Genomic DNA, 21,107 nt, shown 5'->3' with positions numbered 1-21,107 from the left:
AAATTAATAGTTGCCATTCACTTCTATGGGGAAAATGTAAAGGCAAGGAAATAAGTAAACTCTCCAGGCTACATTTTAACAACAGAAGTCCTTATTATTTTCCCTATACCTTTTATGTATGGTTCCATTGACGTGGCTCAGGTTTGAAACAATATCAATAGACTTCAAACACGGTTAAATATATGTTGAACAAAGCAGGCTGGAGAAACCCAATACCCCCTCCAGTACTTCCATGTGGAAACAAAATGAGTTATATTTATTTTATGGGACAGTTTGAATTTATTACATGTTGCACATAATCTCCGGTCTTATTTCTTTAGTGCTTCTGGAATTTATCTCAGGATGTCTTACGTTATCACCCTCCCCTTCAATCCACACTGACACCCTTGGTTGAACTGGCTTTGAAATAAATCCCTGACATTAAAGAAATCTCAAGGTGCCACCCTAATAAACAGTGGATGCTTTGAAAGACATTTCAAATAGGCAATAAAGGCCAAAATTGAAACTCTGTGGAAATTAATGTAGTGTAGAATATGGGAATATACCCCTTACTGCTTGATAGAAATAGAAGACGGAACCTGCTTCTGAGGTATGTCCAAATAACTCACAGGTGGTAAAGCCATTAGAGAATTCTGTATGCGCTTGCTGCAGAAATGGACTACATCTTACGCTACGAATATTACATGGCTCTCTCTCTGTTCCTCAAAGCTCACCCTTTATGATGCCTTGATTTCCCACAACTATTTTGGGGTATTTTTTACAACAAAATTAAAGTGTGGTCTGCTGTGGCAGCAACAGCAGATGGGGTATGAAAAGAAAATCAAACCACAGTACTTAATGAAATAAAAGACAACTATCCATTTTCTAAGAAAAGCAAGCCATTCTGTATACTTTATATTCAAACCATTAGATGCATCTGGACCAAATCACACAGTTGTAAAATCACTCTTGCACTAGTTTGCACACATATGGACTACAAGACAGCCAGCGTAATGCAGTGAATCAAGCGCCAGGCTTGAATGAGGAAGACCAGGATTCGTATTCCTGCTTAACCAGGAAACTCACTGGGCTCTGATATCTCAGCCTCCTGTACAGCTTGCATTTAGGATGTGCAGTTGGAACTTTACTAAATGTGACCAAGCCTGAACAAACATCTGTTCTTAAATACAGTAAGTAACCTACATCTGAACAGAATCATTCCCAATATGCAGAAGTGGTTGGTTGGAGACTTTCTCATCTGACTATTGTTCTGGATCTTGATGTCTAATTTTGGATTTCTGGGCAGTGGGTGGCAGGGAGGGCAGTGAAGGAAGAGATACATTCATGACAGGAGCACTGTTAGGAGGACACAACAGGAGTACTGAACAGCTCGCCAACCTTTCTGCCGAAGACTTATTCCATCTATGCTCAGTATTTCCACTTTCTACCAACTTTGCATCATCTCAGCCTTTGGCAGAACTCCCTAATTCTATACAAGAATGGGCCCTGGGATTGCATAGGATTCTTCTTTGTGACTCTTGAGGCAGGGACTTGGTGTGTGCCAACTGGCAAACAGGCAGGACAGATTGTGGAGAGCAGAGGAACAGCGCCTACCATTTCTCCCAATGCCCTCACCATTTGTAGGTCATCTGTTTTTGTGATGATGGAGGAATAGAGGTATTGGCTTGGATGAGTAGATACTGAGACTAAGGAATCCCCACAGTGATAAGCAGTCAACACACATATCCAAAAGGGGACAGAGCAATAGGCTTTGCTTGCCGTTGTACAGTCACATAGCTGACTTCAAATTTAAAATGGCAGCAGTATCCATGGGTCAGACTCACAGATGCCATAACATTAAGTTTGGCCCAGAGAGAGCGAGTGCCTTAAGTCTCTTCTCTCTTCTCCCACATTAGGCCTATAAAGCCCTAAATGGACTGGGACCAGCATACCCAAGGGATCACCTCTCCCTGTATGTACCCCGGAGAGCCCTTAGATCAGCAGGAAAACACCAACTGGTGGTCCTGGCCCCGGGGAGGCTTGACTGGCCTTGACCAGGGCCAGGGTGTTTTCGGTCCTGGCCCCAACCTTGTGGAATTCTCTGTTGGAAGACACTCGGGCCCGCCAATACCTTGTTTTTTTTTCAGCGGGCCTGTAAGACAGACATCTTCACCCAGGAATTTGGTTGAGGCCAGCATTTACATCCATTAAATCAGCCTCCCTGCTGGTCTCCTACCAGTGGGGGGTGGGCATATGACCATCTGCCCCCCACATACGAGATACATACCAACTGAGCATCAGCTCACGTCTCCACCTTCTCTCTTCTCCTTATATGGGTTGCAGGGAAGGGTGAAGGGAATCTCATCCCAGAACACAAGAAATGTATGTTATGGAGCTATGTTTAAAGCTGCTGGACGTGGATCTTGTGATTCTGTGATTTTACTGTTTTATTTATTGTATTTATTTGTATGCTGTAATAGGCCCTGAGCCCGCTTATGGGGAGGGCGGACTATAAATTTAAACAACAACAATAACAACAATAACAATATTTTGTCACACTAGAGGCTGTTGAGACCCAGTTTTTAAATCTCCATTCACCCATGAAGGCTGCTCAATGACTCTGGGCCAGTTTCTCTCTCTCAGTCTAAGTGATCTCACAGGGAAGCTATTAGAATACAATGAGACGAGAACCATGTCGTACTGACTTGAACTTTGTAGAGAACAAATAACAAATTTGATCCAAACCTAACTCTGATATCAGAGCCTGGCTTGGACTAGGTCAGCTGAATTGGATGTAGGGGGCCAGGAATATTGAAACCATGAAGGAGATCCAGTTTGGTGTAGTGATTAAGAGCGCAGGACTCTTAATCTGGAGACCCAGGTTTGATTCTCCACTCCTCTGCTTGAAGCCAGTTGGGTGACCTTGGGTCAGCTCCCTCAGCCCCACCCACCTCCCAGGGTGATTGTTAATGACGTACTTTGTTAACCGTTCTGAGTGGGCGTTAAGTTGTCCTGAAGGGTGGTATATAAATCAAATGTTGTTGTTGTTATTATTAAAAGGATAACGGAATAGAATGTAGCTGCTGCCTTGCCTATGAACTTCATTTTGGTCAGAAAGGAATCCCAGCCATATCCCTACAAAAGAGGAAAAACTGACTTAGCCAAATACCGATGCTGTCACACTTCCATGTGCATGCACTGTGTTGCATGTGAAAGTGTGAATTCATTTTAGAATGCGGATGCTCTCTCTTATTTGCCTAAAATTTGGAACCAGGGAGCCTTTGGAAAAGGAGTACAGGATCCAATAACATCATCCAAACAGGAAATATGGGAGAGGATTTAGATCTGGAACAGTGAAATCTTAAACAACCTTCTAAGTCAATTGAAGTAAATGGTCTTAGAAGCGTGTAACTAATTGAAACAAATGTTAACAATTAATTTCCTCATATGACTAGCTTTACTTCTGATACTGAACGTGTTTAAACCATCTACTCCACTTTTTTTACACTGCCTTTAACAGCATACGCATTTTAGAGATTTCCAGAATCCTTCCATCAACTGCACCTAGGACAGATATCCTCTATACTACAAGATGGTACCTGGGAAAATTTTCCATTTGCCCAACAGCATAACAAATCAGTATTTTAAATATCTTCTAAAGTAGGTGTTGCAAAACAATCCAAGCAGGAGAATGCTGAAGAAATTTTGGACATAGCTGTGCAACATTCTGAACAGGAAGCACGTGCATAAACAAACCCATTTAACTGCATAGCCTAGTACAAATAGCATAGTACAATGCGCACCAATTCAGTTGGCACAACTAAGTGCCAGTTGCATACACAAACAAGTGATCATGGAAAAAGAACACGTGTTTTTTTGAAGTCAGTACTGGAAAATTGTTCTCTTTACAGCTATAAACGTAGAAACAGACGGGCAGCCTTTTAGTGATAGACAGCCATATCTGCACATGCATGTGCACACACACACACACACACACACACGCATACAAAAGGGAAAAAACTTTCTACATTCTGCCATAAAGAAGGAATTTAACATTCCGTCCACAAGCTAATTGTGCCAATGGTCATCCAAGAAGGATAATAAAGGAGGAGAGTAGCAGAGAGCATGAACGGAATGGAGTATTGTGCCTGACTAGATTCCATGTATAAATTAGTATTTGGAGGGGGGGAGAAATTCTTGAGAAAATACCATGTACTTTGTTATAATTCCTAGTGGTATTCCTGCAGCTACCACAATAGCAGGCAAAAGAGTTAAAGCCCATTGAAAAGAAGCAGACTGCAAATGCAAATCTGATTCAATGACTCTTTGACAAGAAGTAGTTTAACTTCAAGTCTGGATGAACATGCGTGTCAAAGAGCGGTCGGTTTCAGCCACATTCCCTTTGAATCAGAAGACTGAGGGCTCCTTGTGTCCATTCTACATTCTCCCAATGAGCATAAAGGATCTTTTTTTTTTTTTTAGCACACTCTGTTAGCCATCTTCATTATTCACTGAATAGCTTGGAAAACAATGTACTGTTATTTCGTCAGCGTGTAAAATCCATATGGCTACAAAGGTTTCTTTTTCACAGGCACACCACACAGGCAAGGCAAGCCTCTATTATTGTTATTTTTACACTTTGTACCTACAACTGTAACATGCATTCTGGCCGTTTTCACACATCTTACTGGCTCCGGTACGCCACGCAAAGCTTCCACAAGGACAGCGTCTTCCTGGAGCGATTTCCCAGTTCTCGCGCGAAATTGCGCCAGGAAGACGCTGTCCTGGCGGGAGCTTTGCACGATGTACTGGAGCCAGTGAGAGCCAAGCTACAAGTGACGCCTTACACAGGTTGGACACTTGTCAGCTTCCCTCAAGTTTTGATGGGAAATGTAGGCGTCCTGGTTTTACAGCTTGGCTCTCCATTACAGCTGCAAGGCCAGGATGCCTACATTTCCCATCAAAACTTGTGATGTGTGAAAACGGCCTCTGTAAGCTGGGGTATCCACTTGTGCCCACTGGGGACCCAGGGACCAAATTCTGCTTCTGAAGCATCCTTACTCCTGCTTCCCAATTTTACTCAAGGAGTGGTACAAAAATGATCACAGTTTTATTCATAAAAATCAAAGTTATCTGTACATTGTATATACTTTTTATTGTGATCTTATGCAGACTTTGTAGCTGGCAATGCGCAGTTGCAAATTTGCCACATGAAGGGATCTTCTTAAAAGTTATGCTCACAGATACCATCCAACACTACACGTCCCGTATCTGTAAGGCCCTTACTGTTAAGATGACGTCAAGTTCAACTATCCATGGCACAGACATATCATTCCAGGACCCAGGGCTGAGTTTGGTCGGGTCAACTGCCTCCACCCCAAATACAAAAACTGTCCATCCCTAGCATAAATAAATGCATGCACTGAAGTCAGCAAGGCTGTGAAATTGTCCATGTAAGTTCTGAAGATGAGAAAACTTAAAAAGAAGTTTTCCTATTAAGCACTACTCATGTTATGTATTCAGTGGGATCCCAGTGTATACTTTTTTCCGTATACTCTGACCCTCCACTTCCTATTTTTTAACTACCAGAGGACTTTTATTCTGTTACTTCCGAGCTTCCTCAAGAGCCTCTGAAGAAGTCTGTCAAGCATATAATATCCACCAGATCACCCTTATACACATGCCTATAAAGAGGGCCGGCGTGCCCATTGAGGCAGGTCCACCCCCCACCTTGAGTGCTAAGACGCCGGAGGGGGCACCGGGGGGCCGGGGCACATGACACGGAGCTGGCAGCGGCAGCGCTGGTGGCTGAGTGGGAGGGATGGAAGCCGCTCGCGCGCCGTCCTGGCCACCTGCCGTGCTTGGCCCACAGCTGCTGCAGCCTGCCAACCCTCCCGCCCTGCGCCGCCAACACACGCCCTCGGCCAGGCGCAGCAGGCGTCCCGGACGCTGTGCAGAACGGAACGGGACGTCCATTCATGCAGTGATGTCATCATGCAGTCTGGGGTGTGCGCGCGTAGGGGCAGCCTCAGGTGCCAGAAACTCTGGCGCCGCCCCTGTCTATAACACTTATGAAAGGAGCTCTAAAGAGCTGATGAGACATGATTTAACTTTGCAGAATTCATGCTGAATATTCTTCAGTGAGGTTTGTTCTAGTGTTTAAACCATTCTCTCTTTCCTAATGATTTCTACCTATTTTTTTTAGAACAGTGATCAGGTTAGCCAGCTATAATTTTCACAAATGTGCGCACATACTCTCACATATACCCTGCATACCTTTTTTAAAAAAACTGTTGTTAGTTTTACTACTGAGAAGCCTCTAATAAGAAGGCAAATTTTAGTGATATCATATACTGCCCATGCATTGGTCTCTCCTTAAGATCTCACCCCCTTTTGCAAACTAGAACATATATTTGTGTGAATGTGTGTCTATACATGACAAAGATGCAATTGCACAAATCAAGTGTTTATGACGGCTCAAAGCCCAAGTCCTCATCTGTATAAAGAGGGAAATACCTATGTATAAAAAAACCCAAATACTTGCTTTGTAATAACAGGGACAAAAATGAAAAGTAGCAAGATGCTTAACTCCTGCATATTCTGGCCCCACCTGCACAATCACAAGGTCTGGTAGCATTGTTGTGCTCAGTTGCCCTGCTACATCCTTGCTGGATCAGGTGCCTTGCAGCCTGGAAGACACTAGTTTTCTCATGAGGATTTTAGCTCTCATTTTGCACTAAGTGGGGCTTCGGGTTTAGCATATCCAACTATGATGAGAGCCTGACTCAATCATCCACAGATGTGGCTGCATCACCACTTCTGCTCAGAAGGAATGTTCAGAAGCCGCTCCTGCTGCCGAGCCCACATATTGTGTAAAGTTTGCAGGCTTCATCTTACAATTGATCTCAGAGTCTGCATAACTAGAATATGGAATCTTTGCAAGTAGAAAGGGCAATTTCCTGGCATTGGAGACTTGGTAAAATCTGATCCCTGGTTTCTGAACGGGGGGTGGACGGGTGGACAGTGACCTCTTTCTGGCAACTGGCCAGCTTGGTAACATTTCACATGGAGGCAGAATTTGGCCCAGGTGTAGCTAGTTGCTTAGTGCTATCTATTTTTGAAGGGAGGTCACCAAACAACTTCAAGAGCCTGCAATTGCTTCAGCATCTTAGAATCATTTTGCAATGTTTATATGATAAAGTGTGAACACTGCACACATTTGCGTCAAATAACTGCATTCATTAGGGAGTCATGTATGACCTGCCGTAGCTTCTTGTTGAGCATAGACTCAGAGACTAACTCAAATTTGTCTCTACATGACATGTGAAATGGCCCTTCATATGTCAGAGTTTAACTCATTTGCTATCACTCTCCCCCCTCCTGGGCTGAGCTCTGAGGCTTAATCTTAGGGAACATCTGCATAGGCAATTTGGAAGCTGGGATTTAAATAAGGCTTCCTGCACACTTGGTTCTTCAGATCCAGAGGAGTTAGCCGTGTTAGTCTGTAGTTGCAAAATAGTAAAAAGTCTGGTAGCACCTTTAAGAATAACCAACATGATTGAGGCATAAGCTTTTACGAACCACAGCTCTCTTCGTCAAATGCATCTGATGAAGAGATCTGTGGTTCTCAAAAGCTTATGCCTCAATCAAGTTGGTTAGTCTTAAAAGTACTACCGGACTTTTTACTATTTTGATTCTTTGGGCCTGGCTGGCGTGAAAGGGGGGGGGGGGAGGCAGAGTTAAGTGACCCAAAATGTTCCCTATATCTCCCTCCCCCCAATGTTTTCATTTTTTACACCTCTTCACAGGTGATTTATTTACCGGTTGGCAGCTGCTCTAACTTACTGGGAATGTTCCTGGCCGGCTGTTGCCCTAGACGGTCATGAGCAAGTGGCCCTTGCAGAACATGCCGCAAGAGTCACACACTGAGTTTGCCCCAGGGCTGTTTTTAAAGTCCCAGTCTGCCCCTGGCTGTTTTGGTGCCATCTCCCATTTTTGTTCTACCTCAGCCCAGCCAGGTGGGGCTCATGTAGTCAGGGTCATAACATCATGATACTGCACAGCCAATCATATTTGGCTATGACCATCTTAAAAAACCTAGGTAAGGACAGGATGCATTGCCTTCATTCTGAATGTCGTGATTCTCCCCCCGCCCCTAGCAGCTGGGATAGCTGGTTTGGGGAGGCTCTATTTAACTGTTTTCTGCCAGATTCCCTCCAGCCACACTGCGCTCATCCTTTGGCCTGTACGGTTTCTCTGGTAGCATGTCATGAAGGTGGGAGAACTACAGTATCAGGCTTTGTGCTCGGTGTGATGCCAGTGCTGGTTCATCTGTGCGTTTTCAGGGACTCTTTCCCATAGTCTTGTGCATGACCCAAGTGCTGAATGCGGTGGAGGCTCCACTGCAGATACACTATCAGAAAGTCTGTAACTTAGAAGGTGCAGCTTCTTTCACTGAGACAGTTATACTGTCACAGAGCAAGGTGTCTTATGCTCATGTGCTGTTCAGAGAGGAAAAACAGCCCTTTACGCCTTCTGCCAACTCACATTGTGAGGTCTAGAACTCATTTCCTTGCTTTGCATATAGGTATGCGTTTGTGTGTGCTGGAGGGGAATAATCAACACTCGATTTCTGGCTTACACTGCTTGTTGTAGCATAAGGCTTGAAGGAAGGGAGACATAGAGTTACTACAGCTTCGTGATAAAGTAGCCCTGTATTTTCATCCCCCCAGCCAGCATGGTGTAATGGTTAGAGCAGTGGACTAAGATATGGGAGAACCAAGTTTAAATCCCCCCTCTGACTTGGAAGCTTTCTGGTTGACCTCACACCAGTTGCACACTCTCAGTCTAACTTACCTCGCAGGGTTGTTGTGAGGATAAAATGGTGAAGAGGTGAACGTTGTAAGATACTTTTGGTCCCCATTGGGGAGAAAAGTGAGGAATAAATGAGGTAAATAAACAAAAAAAGTTGCAGCAAACTATTACACAAGTGAACAAATATACCACAATTCTTAACTGGTACCATTCCAGCCACCTTGCAGAGATATTTGAGTTTGAACTGGAGAGGAATCAAAACAGTCCCAATGGTGCAAGTGTGCACTGAGGAAACACCTGCAGAAATACGAAAATGGAGCTGGAATAATCTGCAGTTTGAAAGCTCAAAATGGGGAAATAGCCTGAAATGGCAAAAAAAAAAACAAAAAATCCTGAAGTAACCCCATTGAAAAAGCATGAGACACCTTCACCAGTACGGGAAGAAGCTTTTTGGCTCTCAACCGAAAGCTGAAACTGTTTTGCCTTAAGAGACACACATTATTCCTCCTCCAGTCCCTTTCCCCACCCACTCACACATCCCAGCATTGCTTCTGGCCTGGGAGATGGAAAAGGGGCTCCACCCTGTTGCATGCGCCCTGTTCATACTGCCCCAGTCAGGTTCTCTGACCTTCTGTTTCTTTGGCCACATCCAGGGAGCAACTTCCCATGCTCCCAGATTTAGCACAAAAGCAGGAGTATGGAAACTGTCACCGGGAAATCCTGAGACCTTTTGCTCAAAGATCCACCCTATGCTCATCCTGGGAAGTCAGCCATGTACCCTGTGCAGCCAATGCTGGGCTGACTCATCCAGCACATCTGGATTGTGAGAATCAGATGTGCTGAAATACATTCTCTGATCCTTTACACACAAAGGGTTCAGCAAATATCAGCCCTAATCTCTCTTTCAGGCAGATCTAGGGTAGCTGATCCACACATCAAGACCAAACGAAATGGCATGGAGGCAAATCCATCTAAATGCCCCCATTGCAAAAGAAGTGGGGAGTGAGGGTGGGAGTCCACTTTTAGGAGCAAAAGGACTGTGCGATCAGTGGGTGCTAACTCTACCTACAGCTTAGCTTTCAGACTCTGTCTCTCCCCCCTCTTCCAAATCTTCTCAGGGAGGCAAACTACAAAGAGCAGAGCTGCAGGTGTGAAAGAACTCAGCCTCTCCCCTGCATGTGTCTTTTTCTCTTAAAATGAGACATCCACTTTCTGTGAGATTATGGCACACTCACACTTAAAGAGAAGCATCTGCCACCATCCTGTGTAGTTAGACCCATACTTGACGTTGCAAAATCACTATGTGATGGATATACTGTGCAAACGGATCCCAGCTCTGACACCTTAGGGCAGGTGCCCTCAACCTTGTTAAGCCCAAGAATGCTTTTGGGATGCTGGGAAAGGATAACGGGCACCACCATAAAAGGCCTGCCATGGCATCCGCTCTTTGCTTTGGGGAAAAGATGGTTTTTGATTTCCATTTCCAAAGAACAGGGAAAGTTTGTGCCTGTGCAGCCAAAAGGACAGGTTGCCAAGGCCATAAGAAAGTCTGTATCTATGACTAAGCCAAAGTTGCACAGCTGTGATGCACATGGGATGTTTTGTTAGTCAACCAGAAGAGAACGGCCTGAATGGCCTCCTCCCCCCCTTCCATTCAGAGCTCTTCGGATTTATTTTTTTTATTTCCTTCATTTATATCCCTTCTTGCTCCCCACTGGGGACTCAAGGTGACTTACATAATTCTCCACTCCTCCATTTTATCCCCACAACAACCTTGTGAAGTAGATTAGGCAGAGAGGATGCGACTGTCCCAACGTCACCCAGTGAGCTTCCATGGCAGAGTGGAATTTTCGACCAGGATCTCTCAGATCCTAATCTGACACTCCAGCCACTATACCACACTGGCTCTCTTAAGAAGGAAGTGGGAAACACAGCATTGGGGGGCATAGCGACCACGGGCCTTCCGGGAACAGAATCTCACTTGAGAGCTAAGGTTACCCATATAGCTTCCGGTTTCCTATTGGTCAGCTTTTCACCTTGTGGGCTACTGGTGCAAAGAGCCTTGTCAATTGGCACAGAAGAAAAAGGCTTGGTCTTCATTTGCTTACATAAACACCAGGCTTGAATGTGGGTTTCTTATTTTAATTTTAAATGAGAGAAACAGGGAGACACACACTCCTAAAACCCGCTGCCCACTGTTCATGTCTATCCGAAGCACACATACTCCCCTTCTCACGCATCCTGTACAAGTGCATCACGAATACACTTGACGTCCCCCACCCCGTTACGCTTCCTGCCACTGCCATCTCCTTTCAGATTTCTCCACATCAGCAGCCAAATAGCAGAAAAGTCCTGCATGATACACTCAGCAGAATGTCTCACTGGAATCCAACTGCTGGAGAAACAAGCAGAAAATGCACAGATTAATTTGGAGGGAGTGCCTTACACATCTGGCCTCAAACTTGTTGTGCATTAATCCATTTCAGGCATAAAATAGGATCTATTTAAGGCAGGAAAATATTTTAAAAAATACTCAGTGCTCCTTAAACACAAATTGGTATGGTATTAAATAACAATGCATACTGGTTGGCAGCAAAGTACCCTATTTATTTTCATCCATTAAGAAGCAAATACTTGATTCACAGGTAGTGGAGAGCAACTGAGCAGCGTATGACGGGGATATGCAGCCAAGTCATGATCGGTCTTAACACAGTCAACCCCAAACACCTTTCCCCCACATACACATACAATGTGTGTGTGTGTGGGGGGGGAGTGAGGGGTACAGTTTTAAGAGAAAAGGGGCAAGCACTTAAGGAGACCTTGTCATCGTGTGCCTCTCCGGGATGGAAGAAAGGTCTGGGAGGACAGACTGTGGGGAGGCAAGCCAAGGCTGGAGGGCTGAGTGCCCCTCCTCACCAGCGCACACTTTTTGCAGGTTTTGCTGTGTCAAAACTGCCCAGTTTGGTAGGGCAATACAGGATCCAACACAAGCACACTCCAAGCCTCCTGCTTGCTGCTGGGACAAACACAGAACTAATCTAAAAGAAACAAGATCCGGAAGCCAAGTTCCTGGACCTGTAAAGCAATACGATCATGAAGATTTCAGCGCTCTCCTAAGCAGAGTTACAGCCCTTTAAGCCCACTGATTAAGTCGGTACTGTTAGTTTATAGAGTTATAGTGAGTTTATAGCGAAATATAAGCAGAGAGAAAAAGCCTCTGTCCCAAATAATCACAAATGACTCCCTAGACGAAAGTGGAGCTGATTCAGCGGCAGAGAAAGACACTCCACACATGCTCAGAGTTCTGGCATTGGAAGCAGGTCCTGGGCCGAGTTTGCTAAGTCCCAAGGAGAAGCTATTGAGATTCCTTCTCGCTGGTGAATGCCCAGCCTTACCTCTTAGCTTACAGTTAAAGGGATGCATGCACAACCAAGTACTTATTACATAGATTTTACAGCAATACAAATGGTCACTAGTGTCCAGTTCTTATTGGCACAAAGGAAATTTGCCCCATAGAAGTAGCACTAGTAATTATTACTGCAAATAGCAATCCATTCCTGCCTTGGCCAGGCATCCATCTGTGGAAAGTATTTACAGTATAAGCGGCATGCACTGTAATATCCCTGTGACATAGAAAGAATGAGTCACTGACAACTATCCAACAGCAGTTCGCTTAATTCGCATTTATAAAAAGATGGGATTTCCCCAGAGCCAAACTACAAAGGTCTTTGAAGGAATGACATTTTCCTCCTGACTTTGTGAAATCCCTTCCCCTTCCAATTTTTAATGGATCATGCAGCAACTTAGATCAAGGACAAAAAAGCATGCTCAGATTCATACTTTGACTGAAGATTCTGGAGTTTTAGGGGAGGACTAGTTACCTCCCCGCAGCTATAAAAGGCCTGGCAGTCAAAAAGCCCCAATTGGGTGGGGGCTCAATTTTGCAAACAATGTCATGGTCGCGATTAAGGAAAAGCTGCGAAGTTGGGGGGGGGGGAGGCGTAGAAGAGCCACCAGACTAATTTTGTTTGACTCAATTGACACCCACGAGGGGCAAATCCGAGCAGTCAAGAAAGAATTCGCTCTTCGGGAGAAGCTCGGCTCCCGTTCGGCGCCCGTCAGAAAGCACCCCGGCGGCGATCGCAAAACTTCAAGCACACACGGGACTCGCTTTCCTCTTCTTGCACAGAGCCCGTGAACTCGTTTCTGATATTGCGGGCTGGGGTGGAGGCAGCACCCATCCCCTTCCCTACAGGAAACCCCAGGCTCGTCCTCTGGCGTCTCGCTCGATCTCCGCGAGAGCCCGTTAAGTTCTGCCGGAGTTTCTAGCCCGGACTTTCGCGCTCTACCTGCGTTACGCGACAGACACACCGCGGCCCCAGGAGACCCGCCGGCAGAGGCTGGAATTTGGCGAGCGCAAACCCTCTCGCCTCTGCGCAGCCCGCGGTCCCGCTAAGCCCAGCCGCAGCGCCGCTGCTTTGAATAAAGAAAGGGCATTTACCAAGAGCAGGGAAGCCAGGAGCAGGGCGCCGGCAGTGGCCCGGCGGCAGCAGTCCATGCTTGGCTCCTTGCCGCGATCTCAACGGGACAGGCGTGGAAGACGCGGCTGCTAAGCGGCTGTCACCCGGAGCGAGGGCGCAAGAGCGGGGCTCAGCGCTGCAGCAGCCTCCTCCGCCGCCGCCTCTCGGCTGCCATCAGCCCCGCTCACGTTTCCTGACTGAGGACTGGGTGAGCGAAGGGGCTGATCGGAATGGAATCTCTCGCCGAGCAGGCAGCCAGCCAATCAGGCTCCGGCTAATCAGACATGCCGCATAACAAAAGCGGGGGGCGGCGGGGGGGGGTCCCCGCGCAAGGATAAGTGGAAGGAGGAAGACAGAAGGGGGCGGGGGGGAGCGTCCCTGGGTATGGCCCTACTCCCCCCCCAAAGACACGCACCAAGAACCGATTGCTTTTAGAACCAGCAAGGTAACTGCTTCCTTTCTGCCTGCACATTGTTTCATTCAGGGGGAAAACTTAATCCAGGTCAATATATAACATATGCCATAAAGGGGCACGCGCGCACAAACACACTCAGAATAAATCCTCCTTTAAATAAACTCCTGTATTCTTTAAAGGCATGCATACTGCAGAACCACTGCAGGCCAACCAGTTATTTTTAAAAAAAAAAAAAACAGGTCAGTGGTGTGTGTCAATATATATGTGTGCGCACACAGTGTGTGTTTGAGTAATTTACGTACATATCTGAAACCCATGAGGGTTCACCATAACTCAGTTGTGACTTGATGGTACACACACATATAAAGAAATTAATACTGGAAATAAATTAATTTCAAAGAATTAAAAGGGAAAATATCCTTACTTGAGGGGGGATTGAGAACAAGGAGACAAACACTTTCAAAGGGGCATGAGGCTGAAATGATGTACTTGTGACACTTCCCTGAGATTTTGCAAAGGAAAATGGAACTGTCTCTCCCCGTATGTACCCCCGAGAGCATTAAAATCGACACACAAGAAGCTTACTGGTGGTCCCTGGCCCCAGGGAGGCCCAGCTGGTGGCATTTTCAGTCCTGGCCCCAATCTGGTGGAACTCTCTGTGGGAGGACGCCCGGGCTCCCCAAGATCTTACATCCTTTCAGCGGGCGTGTAAGACAGAGATGTTCCGCCAGGCATACAGCTGAAGCCAGTCCTTGATCGTTTTAGGAGCCTCCCAACTGGTCTCCCACCAGGGGGGCAATGTGGCCATCTGCCTCCCTATAAGCTCAGTCACCACATTATTATAAATTGTGCCCCCCCTACCCCTTCTGTTCTGCTTTATTTATGATTGGGGAAACTGGAGGGGGGCTGCCATCCAAAAATGCTTTTATATGTATTTATGGTGTTCTTTGGTTTTTAATTGTATTTATATGTTTTAATGCTTTTGAGCATTTTACTGTAGCCCGCTCTGAGCCCATTTGCAGGAAGTGTGGGCTATAAACCAACCAACCAACCTAGTATAGATGTTACTCAAAAGTTGGGGTGTTGTTATATAAATGCTTGTTATTTATTTATTTAAAACATTTATCAGCTGCCTGTCCTCCCAAAGACACTCATTGTGTAGCATACCTTACCAAAAAAAACCCCATTCTAAATATCTGGGCTGTTTTACCTCTGGGACCTTAGCTTGACATCCCTTATCGTCCAACTTTCAGAGCTTTTGGACTGGTTCCCTAATATTCATTTGAAGTTGGCATACCCATAGGAGAATTGGTCCACCTCACTTCCATTTGCCACTGGACACTCATCCCTGAAGGTTGAAAACTGTTCTCTAACAGCTCATCTAGATAATGTGGTAACAGTAAAGGCTGGGAATGGTATTATATCATACAGCAACACAGAGTTGGCCTTCTGGTGTCACTTGCCTTCCCAAATAAGGAGGATTCTGGCCTATTGTGCAAGTATTCCATCTTGAGCTGATTGCAGTTCTCTTCTTCAGCCATCAGCCTCCCTGGCGCAGGGACCTAGCATCTGACCTCTAGGCTTCTAGCTCAAGACCTATTTGTATTTACATCATAATATTTCTCTCTCACTCTTCCAAGGCTCAGAGTGGCTCATAATCAAAAAGAGTCCAGTAGCACCTTTAAGACTAACCAATTTTATTGTAGCATAAGCTTTCGAGAATCAAGTTCTCTTCGTCAGATGCCTGATACAGAGACTCTGTATCAGGCATCTGACGAAGAGAACTTGATTCTCGAAAGCTTATGCTACAATAAAATTGGTTAGTCTTAAAGGTGCTACTGGACTCTTTTTGATTTTGCTACCACAGACTAACACGGCTAACTCCTCTGCATCAGTGGCTCATAATGTCATTCTAGCTCAATGTGATACATACTAGAACAAATTAACTCTTCCATTATCTCCCCTGCAGGGCCTTGCACTCTGTGGATAAGCAGCTTCTGGGGGTCCCTGGCCCGAGGGACATTCGGCTGGCTTCAGGTAAGGCCAGAGCTTTCTCTGCCCTGGCCCCAGCCTGGTGGAATGCTCTCCCAATGGAGATCTGGGCCCTGCGGGACCTGTTACAGGTCCTCATGGCTTGTAAGATGGAGATGTTCCTCCAGGCCTTTAATTAGGAGCCAGCACTTTGTGCCCCTTTTCTGACCGCCATGCCCTCCCTTTGCAGCCGCCTGGATTTACATCAGGAGCCAGTTTGGTGTAGTGGTTAAGAGTGGCAGGACTCTAATCTGGAGAACCAGGTTTGATTCCCCACCCCTCCACTTGAAGCCAGCTGGGTGACCTTGGACAGCTCTCTCAGGGCTCTCAGCCCCAAGGGATAATAATAACATACTTTGTAAACCACTTTGAGTGGGTGTTAAGTTGTCCTGAAGGGTGGTATATAAATCAAATGTTATTATTATCATAGTAGCGACCATGGTTCATAGTGAATTTGTAGTAGCCTGATTGTTTAGCGGCAATTGGATTTTTTTATGTTATCTGATTCATATAGTTATGAAGTTTTTAATTGTATGTTTTAATTGTCTATTTTTGTTGGAAGCCGCTCTGAGCCTGTTCGCGGGAATGGTGGGATATAAGCCAAATAAAATAAATAAATAAATAAATACAATTTAAAAATGGTTGTTGTGGGTTTTCCGGGCTGTATTGCCGTGGTCTTGGCATTGTAGTTCCTGACGTTTCGCCAGCAGCTGTGGCTGGCATCTTCAGAGGTGTAGCACCAAAAGACAGAGATCTCTCAGTGTCCCACTGTGACACTGAGAGATCTCTGTCTTTTGGTGCTACACCTCTGAAGATGCCAGCCACAGCTGCTGGCGAAACGTCAGGAACTACAATGCCAAGACCACGGCAATACAGCCCGGAAAACCCACAACAACCATCGTTCTCCGGCCGTGAAAGCCTTCGACAATACAATTTAAAAATCTTCAAACTTTCTCCTCCAATAAACTTCTCCCTCCAGCTACCAAACGTATCCCACTCAGCCTTTTAAAATGATCCAAATGCCTTTTAAAACGCAAAGTCTTGCAGGCTTTTTCTAAAAGCCAGAAGATCAGGAACTGCCAAATTTCATTTGGCCTTCCATTCCACAATTGTGGAGCTATTGCTGAAAATATCCATCTTCTCACAGACTTTTGTTCCAGTGTTCACCAAAACCACATCTGTTTTAAATGCTTCTGCTGAAACCTGGAATATATAGAGTAAGAATACAGGGAAGTGCCCCTGAACAGGTGCAGAGTCTATTTTCATTTTCCTTAGAACTGAGTAACGATAGATTCTCCAGACATCAAGGATTAGGGGAAGGTTTTCCAAACAAACTGGCATGTTATCTTCACCCTCCTGTGGGAATAGTGCGTTCGTTCCTTCTCACTGAAAAGGAACCAATGGTACAAATGACTGGCCAGATCTGGGTCTGTACAGGAGACCAATGGCATATTTAGACTATCAGGCATGCATAAAAGTCACTTGTTTAGGCTGAAATGCAAGCTGCTAAGAGAATGATATGTAATATGAAGTAATAGGAAGTGTGGAAAGTCACACACGGAAAAGTTAAAGCAATGGTCCTCAACATGGTGCCCACTGAAACATTTCTTGGTTCCCACTTGCTTCTTCTCCAACAGAAACAGCTGTTCTTAAAACGTTCTAATGTTTTGTGGAATTTCCCAATGTTTTGTCATGTGACCCAGCCACCATGGCAGCCATTTTGTTGTGGCACACATTACCTGTTTTTAAAATTCTGAAGTGCCTACAAGTTTAATAATGTTAGGAACAATTTTTAAAACTCATACAAATCCAACAGTAGTGAGAAGGCTATGACATAGGAATACTGGGAGATTTGTTCTGTCTGCTAGCCACATCTTGAATGGTGCCACAGACAGGAACTCCAATCATTGTAGACAGGATGATGAAGACAGAATGCCAGTCTGTTTGGAAAATCTTCCCTAACCTTTGATGTCTGGAGTCTCAGATCTAAGGAAAACATTCTGTACGTGTTATGGGGCATTTTCATCTACTTAATTTCTGAAGTTCACTGATTTGACAAACCACTTTTTCACCAAAGTCAAAGGTCCCCTTGTGATGGCAGTCACACATTGTGGTCATGTAGGTACATGCACGCCAGATCCTACGCATGCCACGGACATCACCAGTATAAATCAGTCCAAAATCTCCACCCTTAAAACAATTTTCAAGTTCCCTTCAGTTAAATAGATCTATGCTTGTAAACAGCTAAAAGCTGTGGCCAAGATTCACTTTTGCAAAAGTCCCAACAGGCAGGTAACTCATCACCTGCAGCTAATTAAACTGGAGTCTACGTGTGCACAATTTACAGACCTACAATTGTCCTGTGTGTGGAATTCCTACTGAAGTCAACTTTGCATGGAGAAAACATGTCAGAAGAAATATATTAGCAGCTGCCAAATGGTGTTGCCTGCAGCCCTCAGACACATAATTTGTCAGCAAAGGCTTTTAAAAATATATGATTTATATTTAATAAATAGCACAGCTATCAAATGCAAGAGTTCTGCAGTTGAACACCAGTGTGTGCAACATTTCCCTGGCTTTAGACTTTGTGCTGGATCAGACAGAACATTTTCCAGACATAGGACGATTACTACTAGCTGATTACCTTTACCAGACATATATACAAACATGTTGTGAATCATACATATAAACTTGTTCCTCTACTACCACCCCGAATATCTGACTCCACATATACAGCAGGCAAAAATCCTTTGGGTGCTGAGATTATGGCTTAGCACTTCACAGAACGTGAAGTAGCACTTACCAACCATGGTCTGGTATATCCACAAGAAGAGATAATGGAGAACAAATGAGAAAGGGGGTAGGACAGGCTTATTTCATCCTCCCACTGCAAACCCCTACTTCATTTATTTACTTCATTTATACTCTACCTTTCTCACACAGACTGTCCCTTCTGTGCTGCTTCTAAGGTTCCAGGAAGAAAAATAGGAGGAGGGATTTCAGTAAATTGCATCAGAAAGGGAAGCTGAACCTTTGTGAATGCCAATGAGGGTAAGTAAGTTCCTTTCCAATGCCACCAGTTGTACAAGTATCCAATGTTGTAGTCTTTGGGCACAAGGTGTAATGTAGTGTAGTGGTTTGAGTGTCATACTAGGATCTGGGAAACCTTAGGTTCAAACCCTGGCATGGAAGCTTGCTGGCCATACTTCAGCCAGTCACAAACTCTCAGCCTAGCCTACTTCACAGGTAATAACAACATTATAATATTTGATTTATATATCACCCTTCAGGACAACTTAATGCCCACTCAGAGTTGTTTACGAAGTGTGTTATTATTATCCTCAGAACAATCACCCTGTGAGGTGGGTGGGACTGAGAGAGCTCTGAGACCCAAGGTCACTCAGCTGGCTTCAAGTGGAGGAGTGGGGAATCAAACTCAGTTCTCCAGATTAGAGTCCCGTACTCTTAACCAGTTCACCAAACTGACTAAATAAAATGAATAAAATGGAGGAGTGGAGAACCATGTAAGCCTCTTTGGGTTCCCACTGGGAGATAGGCGGAGTATAAAAGAAGTAAATAAATAAATAAGGTAACTCAACATGAGCTAGGTTTTATCATATTATGATCGTAATAAACAGCGAGAACAGAGTCTCCTCATTTTCCATGTCAGCTGGGAAGCCTGATCTGATAATCTTTGGTGGCGGGGGTGGGGGAGGTCAGAGAATATCACATGACCTGTTCTGGCTTATTAGTATGAAGGGACTTCTTTATTCATGGTGGCCGGTCTACCTGCAGTTCCTTTACTTGGCCACAAATGAGTGGTGGGTCACTGTGTTACCCTTTGTCCACCATCCCACATGCGGGAACACCTAGTTTTTTCAACCTTGGGATAACCCTCAGGTTTGCAAAAAAGATACATTTAAAAAAAATATTTTAAAAGTTTTTCATAACAATATAACAATAACATAATAAAAACGACTCTGGACAGTATTAATATATAGTCATAAACAATTTAAGTAATAACTTTAACAATGGTAGGTATACGGATGTCTAAAAGAAAAAGAATAGGTGACATTAGTTGATTTAATAAATTGCTATAATTTTTAGAGCATCTAGAACTGACTTCAAACATTCATTATGGTGTTCGGTAAACTCTAAAAAGGGCCACCATCTCTCGTAAAAGTTGGACTGGAAGTTTTGGTTTTCAGCGGTTGAGATGCAATCTGTGATCTTTTCCATTGTGAAAAATTCCCACATTTTATTGAACCATGGTTGAATTGAGAGAGAGGATAATACATTTTAAAAACGGGGGTTAACTTCTCTCAAAGTAAACAGTAGGTTAGAGGAGAGAACTAAACAACATAAGAAGAGCCCTGCTGGGTCATGGTCCATCCAGTCCAGCATCCTGTTTCACACAGTGGCCAACTAATTACCTTGGAGGGCCAACAAGCAGGACGCAGAGGCCAAGTCCTTTCCTCAGTGTTGTAGCACTGGTATTCAGAGGCTTACTGCCTTTGAATATAGAGGACCCCTTTAGTCACCAGTAGCTGTAGCTGTTGATGGATGTCCCTGTTAAAGCCAGCTATGCTAAGGGCCCTCACTGTGTCTGTTTACAGTAAATTGTATAAATTTATATCACATCTCCACACATCGTCTTTTTTTCAGTCCTAGACTCTTTAACCTTTTCTCATAAGAAAGGTGTGGCAAATCCTTTAAACACCTTGGTTGCCCCTTTCTGACCTTTTCCCACAGAAAACTGGTGGGTGGGGAGAGGGGGAATGGATAATTGGGCAGATGGAGGAGGGAGGGGAAATGAAGCTACTACAAGAGATATGGGGCCAATAGGGAGGATGGGATGGGATTATTCCTTGCAACCCCTCTCCTTCATTATTTAACAAGTGAGGGACCCACAGGGATTGTCTATTCCTTTTCCCCTTCCCTTAAAGCTCTCACAGCCTCCCCCCACCCATTTCTTGCTTCCTTTTCTCCTTCCCACCCATCAGATAACCTACCTTTGTCTGCCCCTCTGTCTTCAGCTTTCCTCCTCTCCCTGGGAAAACTCTGGCCAAGTTGCATAATGCCAGCTGAACTAGGCCCAATTGCATGGTGGGGAACCTGCAATGGTTTGCAGGAGGCAGATCGATTTCCCCTGTATTCACTTACCACTAGAGATGGGCACGAACTGAAATATGAACCAAAGTTTGGCACGAACCAGGCCAGTTCGTGACTTGCGAACCAGCGGTTCGTCATAGCCCATTTCTGACTAACTGCCATGAACTTTATGCCGGTTCATTTGGTTCATTTTTTGGTTCATCACTGTAAGGCAGCCTGGTGCCAATCAATCAGTT

The 21,107-nt window shown here is 44.8% G+C and overlaps 1 protein-coding gene across 1 annotated transcript in view; it reads right to left on the bottom strand.

Moving 5' to 3' along the window:
• Positions 1–13,368, bottom strand: part of ADAMTSL1 (ADAMTS like 1) — a 361,881-nt gene extending 348,513 nt beyond the window's left edge. Inside the window, exon 1 of the mRNA XM_054986918.1 lies at positions 13,295–13,368. Coding sequence (XP_054842893.1) covers positions 13,295–13,351 — 57 coding nt within the window. The 5' untranslated portion in view covers positions 13,352–13,368. The remainder of the gene's footprint in view (positions 1–13,294) is intronic.
• Between the last annotated feature and the right edge of the window lie 7,739 nt (positions 13,369–21,107).

The sequence above is a fragment of the Eublepharis macularius genome, chromosome 8 (genome assembly GCF_028583425.1).
Source record: "Eublepharis macularius isolate TG4126 chromosome 8, MPM_Emac_v1.0, whole genome shotgun sequence".
Lineage (NCBI taxonomy): Eukaryota > Metazoa > Chordata > Lepidosauria > Squamata > Eublepharidae > Eublepharis > Eublepharis macularius.
Note: the sequence above shows the minus strand (reverse complement) of the source record. Positions and strands in the feature narration are given on the sequence as shown.